General features: G+C 42.9%; 1 protein-coding gene across 2 annotated transcripts in view; it reads right to left on the minus strand.

Moving 5' to 3' along the window:
• The window catches only part of POU2F3 (POU class 2 homeobox 3), a 129,313-nt gene that overhangs the window by 32,115 nt on the left and 80,619 nt on the right, over positions 1-16,579 (minus strand). For both annotated transcript variants that reach the window (XM_088458716.1, XM_088458717.1), the window contains exons 4-5: positions 8,963-9,064; positions 4,969-5,071 (exon numbers count right to left, since the gene is read on the minus strand). In XM_088458716.1, the coding sequence (XP_088314842.1) occupies positions 4,969-5,071; positions 8,963-9,064 (205 nt within the window). The remainder of the gene's footprint in view (positions 1-4,968; positions 5,072-8,962; positions 9,065-16,579) is intronic.

The raw sequence follows: 16,579 nt of genomic DNA on the forward strand, positions 1-16,579 counted from the left end.
ACACAAGTGTTGCCTAGTGCGTGACTTATGGTTAAAAAAATAAAACAACAGAATTTATTAAGGGGTGTTTAATATGACATGAAGTAATCCAAATGCTTCAGATGAAAAGAAAAACAGACACACAGTAATAGATTGCAAGATTTAAATAAAATAAACAGGTATAAAAATAGAATAGAATATATTTTGGACAATAATTTAGGATGCGATTATACATTGTTATAGTGGTGAGCTCTTTATCATTATATTATACTTTTGTTTGTGTTATTTTTTTTATTTGTTGTTTATCTGTGGCAGTTTGTATCAAATCACATAAATACATACACTATACATATATACAATTTACTGGTGGATGAGTTTTTTAGTGAGGAATTTACTCTAGCATCATTGAAAGCAGAGCTCCCCCTAGTGTTTAATCAGTTTAATATTTTACTGCAGAATTCTTTCAGATGGTACAATAATTTAGCTGCTGATTTACTCGAGACTTTTTCTTTCGTTTGAGTACCTTATGCTAATTGTCCTGTTTACTACAATAAAAATACTAAATTGCATATGTCTTCTTTTTTTTATTACATATCGTTCTATTATTCCACAAATGTACAATAATTTATAATTACTGCAGTTTTCTGAGATTACAGTTTAGATTTTCTTAAATTATTGTCACCCTTTTTTTTAGTTTAATGTTTAAATAGTGACTGGGAACTGACATGCGTCTTCCCTACCACATTGTGCTTCCTTGATGAAACAAAAAATAAACATATTCTTGGAAATGTTTGTATAGTTTAAATAAATATTTAATGAGAGTGTGTACATTGTTTACGCAACCGTATTATAAAATGTGCACTTTGTTACTTTCTGTCAATCACAGATTATTCTTAACTGGGTGTTTTCTTGGATCATGTTCTATTATCAAATAATCAACTTTTAACCATCTACCATAAAAACAGTAATAAAAATGTTATTCTAATACTGCCCATTATTTATTTATGATAAATACAAAAACCACATAGGACTTAATAAAACCCAAGGCATTTGTATGGCTGATAATTTAGCATTTTCCTTAATATTATTAGGTTACTAATGGAGGCTTAGCCTTTTATTGGACTGTGATGGATGTGATGTACACTATGAAACACTAGAGGCTCAATGATATTAGGTACAAGTTTGTTCATGCAAATTTGTTTTATGAAACTCACATACATTGCCCGAATGCGCACATCCAAGACATGTGAGATCCAACAAGAAATGGCAATTTGTGGCAGTCGCAGCGAGGGTGTGCGACTTTTCTACAGAATTTAACCTGGGAGAAGTGCATGAAAAAGTGGGGAAACCATCCTGGACCCCAAAAAAGTGACAAATGAGGTACTGTAGCAGGACCATATAGAAGGCTGATAGAGGCAATAAGGAGAGCGCTGGATGTCCTTATAATGGCTGCACTTTAATGGTTGGAAATTGATAGCAAGCAAATGTTTTTCTTCTAATTAAAGTCGTTCCAGATTTTGGAGCACAGAAAAAATTTATGTATAGTAATTTTGCAGTGTTTTATTCAAGTTTGTAAAAAGTTGAAATAAATACTTTTACCTCTGATCTGCAAGTTCAAAACCCCCCTCCAAGCAATAAAACACCTCCACATACCTGTCAACATCATTTACACCTCCACATACCTGTCCCACATCATTTACACCTCCACATACCTCTCCACATCATTTACACCTCCACATACCTGTCCCACATCATTTACACCTCCACATACCTGTCCCACATCTTTACACCTCCACATACCTGTCCACTTCATTTACACCTCCTCATACCTGTCCACATCATTTACACCTCCACATACCTGCCCCACATCATTTACACCTCCACATACCTGTCCCACATCATTTACACCTCCACTTACCTGTCCCACATCATTTAAACCTCCACATACCTGTCCCACATCATTTACACCTCCACATACCTGTCCACATCATTTACACCTCCACATACCTGTCCACATCATTTACACCTCCACATACCTGTACCACATAATTTACACCTCCACATACCTGTCCCACTTCACTAACACCTCCAGATACCTGTCCCACATCATTTACACCTCCACATACCTGTCTCACATCATTTACACCTCCACATACCTGTCCTACGTCATTTACACCTCCACATACCTGTCCCACATCATTTACACCTCCACATACCTGTCCTACATCATTTACACATCCACCTACTTGTCCCACATCATTTACACCTCCACATACCTGTCCCACATTTACACCTCCACCTACCTGCCCTACATCATTTACATCTCCACCTACCTGTGCCACATTACTTACACCTCCACATACCTGCCCTACATCATTTACTCCTCCACATACCTGTCCCACATAATTTACAACTCCACATACCTGTCCCACATCATTTACACCTCCACATACCTGTCCCAGATCATTTACACCTACACATACCTGTCCCACATCATTTACACCTCCACATACCTGTCCCACATCATTTACACCTCCACCTACTTGTCCCACATCACTTACACCTCCACATACCTGCCCTACATCATTTACTCCTCCACATACCTGTCCCACATAATTTACAACTCCACATACTTGTCCTACATCATTTACACATCCACATACCTGTCCCACATTTACACCTCCACATACCTGCCCTACATCATTTACATCTCCACCTACCTGTGCCACATCACTTACACCTCCACATACCTGCCCTACATCATTTACTCCTCCACATACCTGTCCCACATAATTTACAACTCCACATACCTGTCCCACATCATTTATACCTCCACATACCTGTCCCACATCATTTACACCTCCACATACCTGTCCCACATCATTTACAACTACACATACCTGTCCCACATCATTTACACCTCCACATACCTGTCCCACATCATTTCCATCTCCACCTACTTGTCCCACATCACTTACACCTCCACATACCTGTCCTACATCATTTACACCTCCACATACCTGTCCTACATCATTTACACCTCCACATACCTGCCCCACATCTTTTACACCTCCACATACCTGTACCCACATCATTTTCACCTCCACATACCTGTCCTACATTATTTACACCTCAACATACCTGTCCCACATCATTTACACCTCCACATACCTGTCCCACATAATTTACACCTCCACATATCTGTCCCACATTATTTACACATCAACATACCTGTCCCACATCATTACACCTCCACATACCTGTCCCACATCATTTACACCTCCACATACCTGTCCCCACATCATTTACACCTCCACATACCTGTCCTACATTATTTAACTGATTATTGAGCTTTTTAAAGAAATTCCCCAGAAAACTGACATGTTGTTATTGGGCAAATTGTTATTTACACCCATCCAGGTGTATGGTTATTCATTGGAAAGGGTGTGCCAGAGGTTCTGCACTGTGGGCCTGATTCATTACGGATCGCTATTGTGATTACGCGCACAGACGGCCGATTGTTGTGTACTCGCATGCGCATGCATCGCAGTGCGTGTGCGTGAAGGCACCACTGCGATGGCACTGCGAGTACTATGCAGACCCATCGCAGACCCATCACAGAGTGATTGACAGAAAGTGAGCGTTTGTGTTTGTTGACGTGGGGGGGGGGAGGGGGATCAGTGAAAAGCAGGTGTGCCTGGCCGTTTGAATGCTATTACAGGGGCGTGCATAAATTAGCCACTGCGATGGCATACGCAGCCTGAGTAATCACTGCGTTTGACGAGGTTAGCGATTTCTGAGTAAGGTCAGACGAGTTGTAATTGTGCGTGAGGGGCCGATGTTACTCGATGTTCCCGATGTATAGACAGGATTGCAATGTATTACGGATGTGCGTGTGTGGGCGTCTCTGTGCTGGCTTTCGGTGTCTCTATAATAGCTTTGCGATTGCAGTCATTAGCATATTTTGCAACAGACCTGCGTGCGTAATCGCAACTGCGATCGCAATAGCGATCCATAGTGATTTAGGCCCTGTGTCCCTACCTTTTCATCTGCTCAGGGAGGTGTGCACAAATTAAACATATACTTCCTCTGGAAAATCAAAGCGAGTTTGGAATTGGATTGCAAATGTAGGGCCTGATTAATTAAGGGTTGGTACTGCAATCGCAGCTCCGTAATCGCTCACAGATCTGCTGAGAAAATACGCTAATAAATACTATCGCAATGCCATCGCTCTGCCAGCACAGAAACATCCACTGCCTTCCAATACTGCTATCTCACATCCGTAATACCTTGCAAACCTTCTTAAACATCAATAACATCGTCCCATCACGTGCAATTACAACAGATCTGACCTTGCGCAGTGACTACACAATCTGCGTATGCCGTCGGAGTGGCTAATTTATGCCCGCTCCTGTAACGGCGTTCAAACGGACAGGCATGTCTGCGTTTTGCTGACCACCCTTCGTCAACACCCCCAAACGCTCACTTACTGCCAGTCCTGTAATTCGCACTGTGAGAACGGCTCTCAGGACCCAACTAGCACCTAATAGGATTGAGCCCTATACTGTAGATGACATTTCTTGTATCAAAAGCTATAAGTTTCAGTGTTTTTTTCTGTAAATTCCATTTTTTTTGTGTGTCTTGGCAAATCTAAAAACACACAGTATAGAAAGAGCCGTAACTAGGGTGGTGTGACCAGTGCCATGGCACAGGGCACCGCAGATCAGGGGGCGCTTTTTGGGCCTGTCAGTTTTTCTGTTTATTATAATTGTCACTTGTAGCTTCCTCTTATTTCATCCCCAGCATCTCCTGGCCTCCCCTATCTCTTCCCTGGCCCTAATTAAAAAATGGGGTTGGGGGGCGCCAATGCCTGCTCTGGCACAGGGCACCAAAAAGTCTAGTTATGGCTCTGGAAAGAGCAAATATAATTATTCAAGGAAAGAAATGATAGTAAATAGTACACCAAGAAGAACCAGTCTTGTATATTACCTTGCTGGACCGGTTGTGACTGAGAGAGCAGGAACTGGGAAGCAGACTGCAAGTGACTGGGAACCAGGACTAGTTGCTGGAGAGAATGTAGAGATGACATATCCTATAGGACGATAAAAATACCAGACACTATCAGCATCATTTAGTTTTATAATTTGGTGTCTCATTTCTACAAAACGTATATATGCACCACTAACAATACAAGCCACCAGTAAACCCACAGACTACCTCATATCACTGCCTCACTGACAGATTTTTTTTTACATCATTTTCTTTTATTTCTTTTTATCTGTTATATGAGCAGTGGTTTTTTTATTTTCAATAACAGAAGGAGGCCTCTGCATTGTGATCTTAATAATATTGCTTCCAAGTCTTAAGGGGAGATGTATCAATCCTTTTAAAGAGCACAGTTCCCGTAGCAACCAAACAGCTTCTATCTGGCATTTTATCAGCTACCTTCTAATATAATACAAATAAGCTTGTTCAATTCTCCATTCTTTAGAAGGTTTGATACATTTGCACCTAAAGGGCAGGGGTGACAGACTATAGATAAACAGTAAAAAGGTCGACAATGTCTACATAGACACCAGATGTTAGACAGTCAATAGGTCGACGGGACAAAAGGTCGACACACTAAAGGTCGACATATAATAAGGTCGACATGTACAAATGGTCGACAATAAAAAAAGTTCGACACAAAAATGGTCGACTCGTTAATTTTTTTGTTTGTTTTAGGGTTAGGTTTAGGCACAATGTCTAGATAGACACCAGATGTTAGACAGTCAATAGGTCGACTGGGACAAAAGGTTGACAGTGTCAAAAGGTTGACACAAAAATGGTCGACACGAAAAAATGGTCGACTTTTTTTTTTTAAGGATTTTTAAGGGGAGGGATAATGTAAGGGTGAAGGTTAGGACAAAAAAACAAATAATCATGTGTCGTCCATTTTCATGTCAACCTTTTGACACTGTCAACCATTTGTACCTGTCGATCTTTTGTCACAGTCGACCTACTGACTGTCTAACATCTGGTGTCTATCTAGACATTGTCTACCTTTTTACTGTCTATCTGTTAATCCGCACCCAAAGGGTAGATGTACTAAGCCTTGGGGAGAGATAAAGTGGAGAGATAAAGTACCAACCAATCAGCTCCTAACTATCCCCTACTTTCCTCCAGCCAGAGTACTTCTTCCTTCTTCGTACATTCTGCAGTTGGCCACAGCGTGATATAATGAGTCAGTCTGACTTAATATTAGTACTGCTGATAATGCCACCGGCTGTGGGCCCCATAATTACGGCTCAAAGTCAACTGCAGGGCTAATAGTTCAACCCCTGATATAGCACATGTGCACAGTGCCATAGCGGGGCTCTGTGCCACCCTCAGCCCCAAACATGTGATGTCATGCCAAAGGTGCGGGGCCACCGGCACTAGGACGTAGATCACTGCCCCGGGCGTCCTTATTGCACTCTACAGGCTGCAGGGTACATACTCGAAGTGTTCAAGGACTCCAGGCACCTCGGAAGCCAAATCCAGGTGCTGTGAGGCAGCGACGATGCCACCCCCAGGGCCCTGCACTCTGAACAATGGCAACAGTTTCACATCACCAGTTACAGTCCTGCATGTACAGAATAGCAAAATCTATTTTCTATGACTGCATCAGATGCCATATTGGTGCCCCCCCCCCCCTGTCGTTTGATCCACCATCATATGCAACAGCTTTAACTAAATCCAATCAGAATGAGTGACGCTAACTAAAGTTCCAGGGCTTGATCACGAGTGTCATGGTTGTGGTGGGGGAAGAGGAGTCTGGGAATTCAAATAAGGAAGAAAGTAATTAAAACCTACAACTGTCCGTCAATATATGGTCACTGGAAATGATCACAATGCATCTATATTGGATTTTAAATATTCATCTTCAATAAATATCCACATCCAGGATAAGAATAAGTAATGAAAACAAACTAAAGGAAGTACTGTCAGGCAATCTGCCTATACAAATATAATAACACATAATTAAATACAAATGAAAATGTGGAATAGAAAAATTAGTGTGTTTCATGTGTGCTAGATGAGACGTACTGTAGGGATTATTACTGTGGTGATTCCTAGGTATAATCACATATTACACAAGGATAAATGTTGATAGTAATGTAACATATACTTATATAGGGTCAAAACAAAGTCGCAGAATATGTGAGTAGAAAGTAGAACTTACAAGGATATAACATAGGTATCTGTTATGTTATATGTAGAACTATAACTTATAGTATATATCAAGTTTTAGGTGAACCGGGGTAGTAGCTATTCTTACACTTACCGGTTTCTATAGTCCAGTATGAGCCTCTGCCAAGCGCCATTATAGCCAAGTGCCATGTTCCCAGCTCTGACATGGGAACAGCAGCAGACAAAGAGCTATGTATGAAGCTACTGGCTGCTTCTCCTTTATGTCAGCAGCTGTCGCTCCACATGGGGGTGTTAAAATGGGGGGAGATGTATCAAATCTTGGAGAGAGATAAAGTGGAGATAGATAAAGTACCAACCAATCAGCTCCTGTGACATGGCAGTTAGGAGCTGATTGGCTGGTACTTTATCTACGTTCACTTTATCTCCATCCAAAGCATAGTATAAAGACCCCAAAGTGCCAACGAATCAGCGTGCATCATGTTCACTGGCACGCATCGCTCAGTGTGTACGGCCAATATGCGCGCTCCCACTTGCAGATAATGAAGTACGGAACAAGGTATTATTCCGTCATTCATTACCTTGTTCAGATGTGTAACCAGGCCCGTCGTGCTGACATATCAGGCTGGGTACACATCGCTCAGTGTGTACCCAGCTTTACAAGGTCTCTGCCCAGCCAACAACTGTTGCCCCTGCTGTTCATGCCCCAAAGCGCTGCTGGCCCTAGATAGGCTTGGGTGCCCTTAGGCATTCCAAATGCCCTAGGCATTTGCTTAGTTTGTCTATGCCTAGGGCTGGCTCTGGTGACAGGGAGAGGGTGACAGGTAGAGGGAGAGGGTGAAAAACAGAGGGAGAGGGAGAGAGAGAGGGAGAGAAAGAGAGAGAGAGCGAGAGAGAGAGAAAAAAATATATATATAAAGCCCAGAAGGTGACAGGGAGAGGGTAACAGGTAGAGGAAGAGGATGAAAAACAGGGAGAGAGAGAGAGAGAGCGAGAGAGGGAGAGATAGAGGGAGAGATAGAGGGAGAGGGAGAGGGAGAGGAAGAGGGAGAGGAAGAGGGAGAGATAGAGGGAGAGATAGAGGGAGAGGGAGAGTGAGAGACAAATATATATATAAAAAGCAGAAGGTGACAGGGAGAGGGTAACAGATAGAGGATGAGGGTGAAAAACAGGGAGAGGAAGATATATATATATATATATATATATATCAGGAAAGAACTGACCTGTCACCAAGCAGGCATCTTCCCCAGGCCGACACAGCAGGACAAGGCAAAGCCAGAGTCCTGTGAGTAACGGAGGACGCAGGACTCGCATGACTGACTGTAGGTCTCATCTAGCCAGGATGGTGAACCTAGGAACACAGGCTCCTTTCAACAGCATTTTGCGCTGGGGCCGGTCACTAGATTGTGATGTCAGGCCCCTGGCAACACCGGCGTCACAGAGGAGAAGGTAAGAGGCCCGAAGGGGAGAGGAGGAGATGGGAAGGGAAAGAAGGGGAGGAGACTGGAGGGAAGGGGAGGAGAAGGGTCGGACCGCCACCTCCTGCTCTGTTATGACCCGCGGCAGTGTAACGGGGCCCATACATGCAAAACAGGCATCAGTTACATCTTGGTTTGTCTCTGAGCCTAGAATCTCGGGGCCCGGTACGGTTGTGTCCCTAGTCCGCCCCTGTCGCCGGGCTGGGGTGCAGGGTGTGTGCGGTGTGAGCCCCCCTGGACCCATTGCTGAGGGTTACTCAGATGACCGATGTTCACGCAGATGATCCAGTGCTGCGTCATATTATATAATGATTATCTATACAAGAATGTCTTACCCCAGGCATTTGCCCTCCACTCATTAGAGACCCTTGGGGCAGATGACATGGCCGATGAGGTATTCCAGACTGCAGAGTCTCGCTGAAATCTTCAGTTTTAATCTATAACATAAGGAAATGTGGGTTAGAAGCTGCAAAAGTCTAACTGTGGTAAGCTTCATGAATGTAAGCTCCTAAGCACAGTTACAGCAATACCTTTTGTTGCACATTCATAATTATGATTGGAATATATTTGCACTTTCTCTACTTGCACAGTGCTGCAAATCATGCTTGTACTTTATAAATAAATACATACAGTACGTGTAAGTTTTCTCAATCTCTGCTCAGAGACTGGTCTATAGTGACTTTACCCTCTGTTATAATAGGTGATACTGTAATAGTCTGCTGTTTAGTAATAGTAAAATGCTTTTGCAGTTCATACTGAGAAAAAAACGCTTTGTAGCTGTAACCCAAAGCAACACAGTGCCCTTGTTCTGTGTACTAAACAAAGGGAAAATTCATATTTCAGACACCAGGTCAGTGTTATTATTACACTATGCAGACACCATATGCACAAAATTATTAAGCTATTTTTGTTTAGCACTTCTGTTTTTTTATTAAAGAAAAGAAAAAAATTGCAATCAATAACGTCATTTACAAATTAATAGATCTGAATTTTTGGGGGATTCCCCTTGCAATCAGCTGTTATGAGAGACAATCACTATCTATCTATCTATCTATCTATCTATCTATCTATCTATCTATCTATCTATCTATCTATCTCATATCTATCTATCTATCTATGTATCTATCTATGTATCTATCTCATATCTATCTATGTATCTATGTATCTATGTATCTATCTATCTATCTATCTATCTATCTATCTATCTATCTATCTCATATCTATCTATCTATCTATCTATCTATCTATCTCATATCTATCTATCTCATATCTATCTATGTATCTATCTATTTATCTATCTATCTATCTCATATCTATCTATCTATCTATCTATCTATCAATCTATCTATCTCATATCTATCTATCTATCTATCTATCTATCTATCTATCTATCTATCTATCTATCTATTTATCTATCTATCAATCTATGCGGCCTATGTATATGCTACATGATGTGTGACTTCAGTGTAGAGCTGAATTTATTGGGCCTAGTTAGGGTTAAATCTAGGGGGTAAATATACTAAAGGTCGATTTTAACTAGAGATGTGCGGGATCCGAGTCCGGCTCGGGTTTTTTGCGCCTGACTCGGATCTCAAAGCGAGGCAAAACATCATCAACCCGCTGTCGGATTCTCACGGGTTTTGGATTGCATAAAAGTCCCTCCCCAAGGTGATCGGCGCCATTTGCTTGCTGAGTCTCGGGCTGTCAGGGCTGTGCTTCATCCAAGAGGGGCTGCTGTGTATATCCAGGGGCTGCTGTGTCCATCCAGGGGCTGCTGTGTCCAACCAGGGCAGGGGCTGTTGTGTCCATCTAGGGCAGGGGTTGCTGTGTCCATCCAGGGGTTTCTGTGTCCATCCAGGGGCATGGGCTTCTGTGTCTATCCAGGGTCTGCTGTGCCCAGTGGCGTAACTTCATCCCAGGTGCCCGGAGGCAAGATAAATGTTGATGCCCCCCCCAAACTAAAATGTACCACCCCCCAGCACCTATGCCAGCCCCAGCTGCCGCCGCCCCCCTTATGCAGTTCCTTTTATATAATGCCCCCAGTAGTGGTCCGCCTATGTAGTGCTCCCCAGTAATGGTCCCCCTATGCAGTACATCCAGTAGTGAGCCCCAGGTAGTTACCCCCAGTAGTGAGGCACCTTGTAGTTGCCCCCAGTAGTGAGTCCCCTGTAGTTGCCCCCAGTAGCGAGGCCCCTGTAGTTGCCCCCAGTAGTGAACCCCTGTAGTTGCCCCCAGTAGTAGGCCCCTGTAGTTGCCCCCAGTAGTGAGGCCCCTGTAGTTGCCCCCAGTAGTGAGCCTCTGTAGTTGCCCAGAGTAGTAGGCCCCTGTAGTTACCCCCAGTAGTGAGCCCCTGTAGTTGCCCCCAGTAGTAGGCCCCTGTAGTTGCCCCCAGTATTGAGCCCCTGTAGTTGCCCCCAGTAGTAGGCCCCTGTAGTTGCCCCCAGTAGTGAGCCCCTGTAGTTGCCCCCAGTAGTTGCCCCCAGTAGTGAGCCCCTGTAGTTGCCCCCAGTAGTAGGCCCCTGTAGTTGCCCCCAGTAGTGATGGCCCCAACCACGCGCGCACACATAAAAAAAACAAACACTTACCTTTATCCCCGCTCCAGTGCTGTTGCCGTCCATCCCCGGCGTCCGCTCCTCGGCACTATGGGAGTGATGTCATTACGCCACTCCCATAGTGCACTGCGGGACCCGGAAGACGGAGCTCACTCCTGAGCTCCATCCCCGGCGTCCGCTCCTCGGCACTATGGGAGTGACGTTATGACGTCACTCCCATAGTACACTGCGGGACCCGGAAGACCGAGGGAGCTCCGTCCTCCGGCTACCGCCAGGAGAATAGGAGCCGGGCGCCCGCTGGTAACACACTCAGCGGGCGCCCGGCAAATGGAGGGTGCAGGGGATGCGACCGCACCCCTTGCACCCTCCGTAGTTACGCCAATGGAGGTGGAGCGCCGATCAGCGGCGCTCCTTCTCCATGCAGCTCCCGGGGACAATGGAGCCAGGTGCCCCCTTCAGGGCTGACGCCTGGCGGCGAATTACTCCATTGTCTCCGAGAGTTCCGCCACTGGCTGTGCCCATCCAGGGGCTGCTGTGTCCATCCGGGGGCTGCTGTGTCCATCCAGGGGTTGTTGTGTCCATCTAGGACAAGGGCTGCTGTGTCCATCCAGTGGTTGCTGTGTCCATCTAGGACAGGGGCTGCTGTGTCCATCCAGAGGTGCTCTGTCTATCCAATGATGCCCAGTGTATAAAAAAATAAAAGCTAATAATAAATATAATTAATAAAAAAATAATATATTTTTTTTTGTGCTGTACCCCAGTGTATATTATTATTATTTTTTTTTTTACTGTGACGCTGCTTGTCAGACCACAGTGTAATATTCATACACGTATTGTTTGTGACGCTGTAAGTGGTAGCGCAGTGTATAATAAATATTGTGACACTGTAAGTGGAAAACGCAGTGTATTCGTAAAAAATATTTACACTGTTAGTGGAAAACGCATTGTATTCGTAAAAAATATTATGACACTGTTAATGGAAAACGCATTGTATTCGTAAAAAATATTATGACACTGTTAATGGAAAACGCATTGTATTCGTAAAAAATATTGTGACACTGTTAATGGAAAACGCAGTGTGTTATTCTTTTCTTATTCATAAAAAAATCTTGTGACACTAAGTGGTAGCGCAGTGTTATTAACTTATTCTTTCGTTATTCATAACAAATCTTGTGACACTGTAAGTGGTAGTGCAACTCCATGCAACCGTATTCCAGAGTGCAGCTGCTACTCCTGTAACCCAGGTCAGAAGATGTGTAGGGGGTGTGGTGATGATATGGACTAAAATGGAGCTCACATCCACTAAAATGGACAATGAATCCCCAATCTAACAGCACAGCTGTAATTTATAAACAACACAGGATGGGATGATGATATAGGCTTGGGTGATGGTATAATCTGGGGAGATGGCATAGGCTGGGGTAATGATATAAACTGGGGTTATAGGCTGGGGTGACATCTGGGCATAAGACCAGAAAAGCCACATCTGGGTGTGGAATTATTTTAATCCAAATCCTGACAACAGTTGTGAAGGCATCTGTACCATTTGTAAAGCCAAAATTAGTAGAGATAGGGACCTTAACCATCTAGTAACCTCCACCCTGTTACGTCATCTGCAGCGCATCCATCAAAAACGTTTTTGCAAAATTCAGAAACTTTGGCTAAAAAAGTAACAACAAGCAGTCCAGCGTCAGCCAGCTCTCTTCTCTCTGCTAGATCCAAGCACCTGCCATCTTCACCACCAACACCTTCATCAACAATATCCTCAATCATGAAGCGTTTGGTTTGTTTGGGCCCACACAAAACAAGCTACCAATGGGCAGCTTGCATTTCTGGCAATGATCTCTATGTGCACAAACTGGCTTTACAGAGGCAAGATGTTGTCACCATCATCATCATCTGATTCCTCACCCTTATCAGTGTATACGTATTCTGCACACAATATTAATTTGTCCCCGCTGGAATCTACCATTACAGGTGCCTCTGTAATTTTTGCATGTAATTCTTGGGGAAGGTCTTTCTTGTAGAATTTGTAGTTCAATTTGATGGACATCATCTTTTCCACATTTTGGGGAAGTAGCCTCATAGGCCAATCACTGACAAGGTTCCCGGCTGTGCTGAAAACTCTTTCTGAGTACACACTGGAGAGTTGGCAGCTCAAGTAAAGCAAAGCCAGTTTGTGCAAGGGCCTCCAAATTACCTTTTTTTTCCTGCCAGTAGTCAAACGGACTGTCTGACATGCCTATTTGGATGCTATCATTAAAATGTTTTAAATAGTCCTCAACCATTCTTTATATGGTGACCGTATCAGATGGAGTCACGGTACCATTAATTGTAGACAATTCTCTGACCCGACCAGATGTCAAAACTTGATTGTGTTGACTCATCTGCATCACCAGTGGGTGTTTTGAAAGTTTAGTTTTTTCTCGGCAGATGCACTTTCTGGAGAAACTTATCGCTGCATCACGTGCCACTTGAGCTGACAATTTGCTTATCAACAGCTCTTTACATCTCTTCAGATCTGTGTCCGTTGGGAAGAAAGAAACAACGTCTTCATCCCTTCTGGGATGAAAACCACTCCCAGCAGCACGTAAGACATAAACCTTAGATCTTAAATTTTGCATTTGCTCTGTTCCGCTTGTCCACATATCTGTGCTGGTTAAGTGGACAGTGGGTACAACGGCAGTTTGGAGGCCACTAACTATGTCCCTGCACAGGTTTGGAAATGTTTCAGGTGGAATCTTTGCAAAAGGATTATTTAACAGTCAATTGTTTTGTAAAGCGCTCTTCCTGGTCCCCCTTTGGTATGAAAAATTTTCCACTCCCAGCAGCAGAAGCAGGCATGGTGCTCAATGATTCTCAAGAAAGACACAACATAAGACAAACCTTAAATCTTAAATCTTGCATTTGCTCTGTTACGCTTGTCCAAATATCTGTGCTGGTTACATGGACAGTGGATACAATGGCAGTTTAGAGGCCACTAACTAACTATGTTTTTTTTAATGTCCCTGTACAGGTTAAGAAATGCTTTTCAAGTGGAATCTTTGCAATGGATTATTTAACCGTCAATTGTTTTGGAAAGCACTACTAGAAGTCTTCCTGGTCCCCTTCTGCGATGAAAATCCACTCCCAGCAGTAGCAGGCATGGCACTCAAAGACTCTTCTGGGGCAAGGACTGATGTGAATGAGTAAAATATTTTTTGTAAATGCCTCCCCTCCTCCCCTCCCTCAGAAATTTACTTCGGAATAAAAAACTTTAATTAAATTTACTACCAATCAACCCTTCCTGTCCCTGCCTTCAACATACATACTCCAACTCTCTCAGGCCTCTTGAATAATAAAAACATTTGTTTCCTGATGTGCCATGTTGGAAGTTGAACTGCCACGTGTTTGTGCCGCCCACTGCTGCCGCTTGGTCAGCCAGCTAGCTTGGTGCAAACTGGATGAAATCAATATTGTGAGGTGGTCAAAATTGACTGGAAATGAGTGGAAATTAACGTTATTGAGGTTAATACTGTAGGAACAAAAAAAAAATAGTAATTGTAGCAGATTTTATAAATTTAAAAAAAAAAAAAATACAGATCCAAAACCAAAAACAAAGCGCGCAAGGCCGGTTTTGGCATAACCAATCCAGATCCAAAACACGAGGAGATACAAATCCAAAACCAAAACCAAAACATATATTTTTTTTAATATTTAAGTGTTAGCAAATGTGCACTTTAGCCCCTGAAGCACAACATCGATGTTGATCAATTTAATTGGCTAATATCGACCTTTAGTAAATTTACCCCTAGGTGTAAGGTACAAATTTCTTTCTTGGCAGATCCAATATGTGGGCAGATTTAGAGTTGTGAGACTGCGGCATTCTACCGCGTAGCAACATGACAGCAGAAAATAAAGTTACCCAGTGATTGTGTGTGACTTGCAAAATCAGGCAGCACTCAGCCAGCGTTAAAAGTAATGCATTTGTACCCCTGGCCTTGCAACACAGCTTGTCCAGGTGCAAATTTGCACCCTTTATATTAATTTGCTCCTAGTTTTAAATGAGAGCCATTGGATTTTAGCTCTGCCAATTGTGGGCATTGGGTGCAGTAGCCCTACACTCAGCAAATACTAATTTATAGCATAACTACCTACTATCCAGAATTATCTGGGAGCCTCACAAATTTTGGGAAGCTCTCTTGGATTCCTGAGACAGACACCAGATACCCATTTCAACCAACTTTCCAAGATTTGTGGTGAACTGCATCATTGTATATACAGTATATTGAATCTAAAGCTGGGTACACACGTAAAGATTTTCTGTCCAACCATCCAACTAGTTGATTGGTTGGAATGAAAATCTGGTAAGATTTGAAAGCAAATCACAATCAGCAATTTGCTCCCAAATGCCGGAAAATGGACAAAAACTGTTGTTTGAACAAATTGTTTAGATCAAACATTTAACAAACTTGTCTGACGACCATTTTCATCTGTTTTCTGGCATTTAGGAGCAAATTGCTGATCATCAGTTACTCCCATTCCTTACCAGATTTTCATTCCAACCAATCAACTAGTTGGATGGTTGGACAGAAAATCTTTATGTGTGTATGCAGCTTTAGAGTGCAGGTCTAGAGGGTGTAGAGCAGGGGTTCCCAACCACGGTCCTCAAGGCACACTAACAGTCCAGGTTTTAAGGATAACCATAGCTGAGCAAAGGTGACTTAATTAGTACCATAGTTATTTTGATTTAACCATCTGTGCTTAAGCATGGATATCACTAAAACAGGGACTGTTAGTGTGCCTTGAGGACCGAGGTTGGGAATCACTGGTGTAGAGCAACCTGTGGTGACCTCTGTATGCAATTTTAGTTATAGAAAACGACATCTTCCATTATTGACTGCATGCCTGGTACCGAGGCCAAATATTGTGTATTATTGGAGAAAATAAATTTTATAGTTAAATGGAATCTGATTGACACCGCTTACACTTAATATATTATATATTAAATAATAATATCAAATGTTTGCAAAACTGCTATATAAATGTTTACCGGTAGTTGGAATTAATGCGTTCACATCGTGTTTTTACCTCACTTTTATTAAACAAACCTTGGATTTTGTTCTAAACAGGTGGTCTATGGAGAGTGTACGTGTAACTATATGACAGCCAAATAATAATGTTTGTGACTCACCATTGGTGGGAGTAATGCCTATAGCTTCTCCTGGCACTGAAGACGTTAAGTCTGGTTTCTGAACACAGTTACAATATAACAAAATAGATAATTTAATAGCTGTCCCCTCCCATTTCCCCAAGGAAACAGGACATGACCCAGCTTGGTGATCTGAATTCCCTCCAGGGACAGCTCCTCGCCCACTACGTTTCCTTGTATTAGAACATTCAGGAAAGAATTGGGGCCAA

The sequence above is a fragment of the Taudactylus pleione genome, unplaced genomic scaffold (assembly GCF_031769625.1).
Source record: "Taudactylus pleione unplaced genomic scaffold, aTauple2 ptg000848l, whole genome shotgun sequence".
NCBI classification, from domain to species: domain Eukaryota; kingdom Metazoa; phylum Chordata; class Amphibia; order Anura; family Myobatrachidae; genus Taudactylus; species Taudactylus pleione.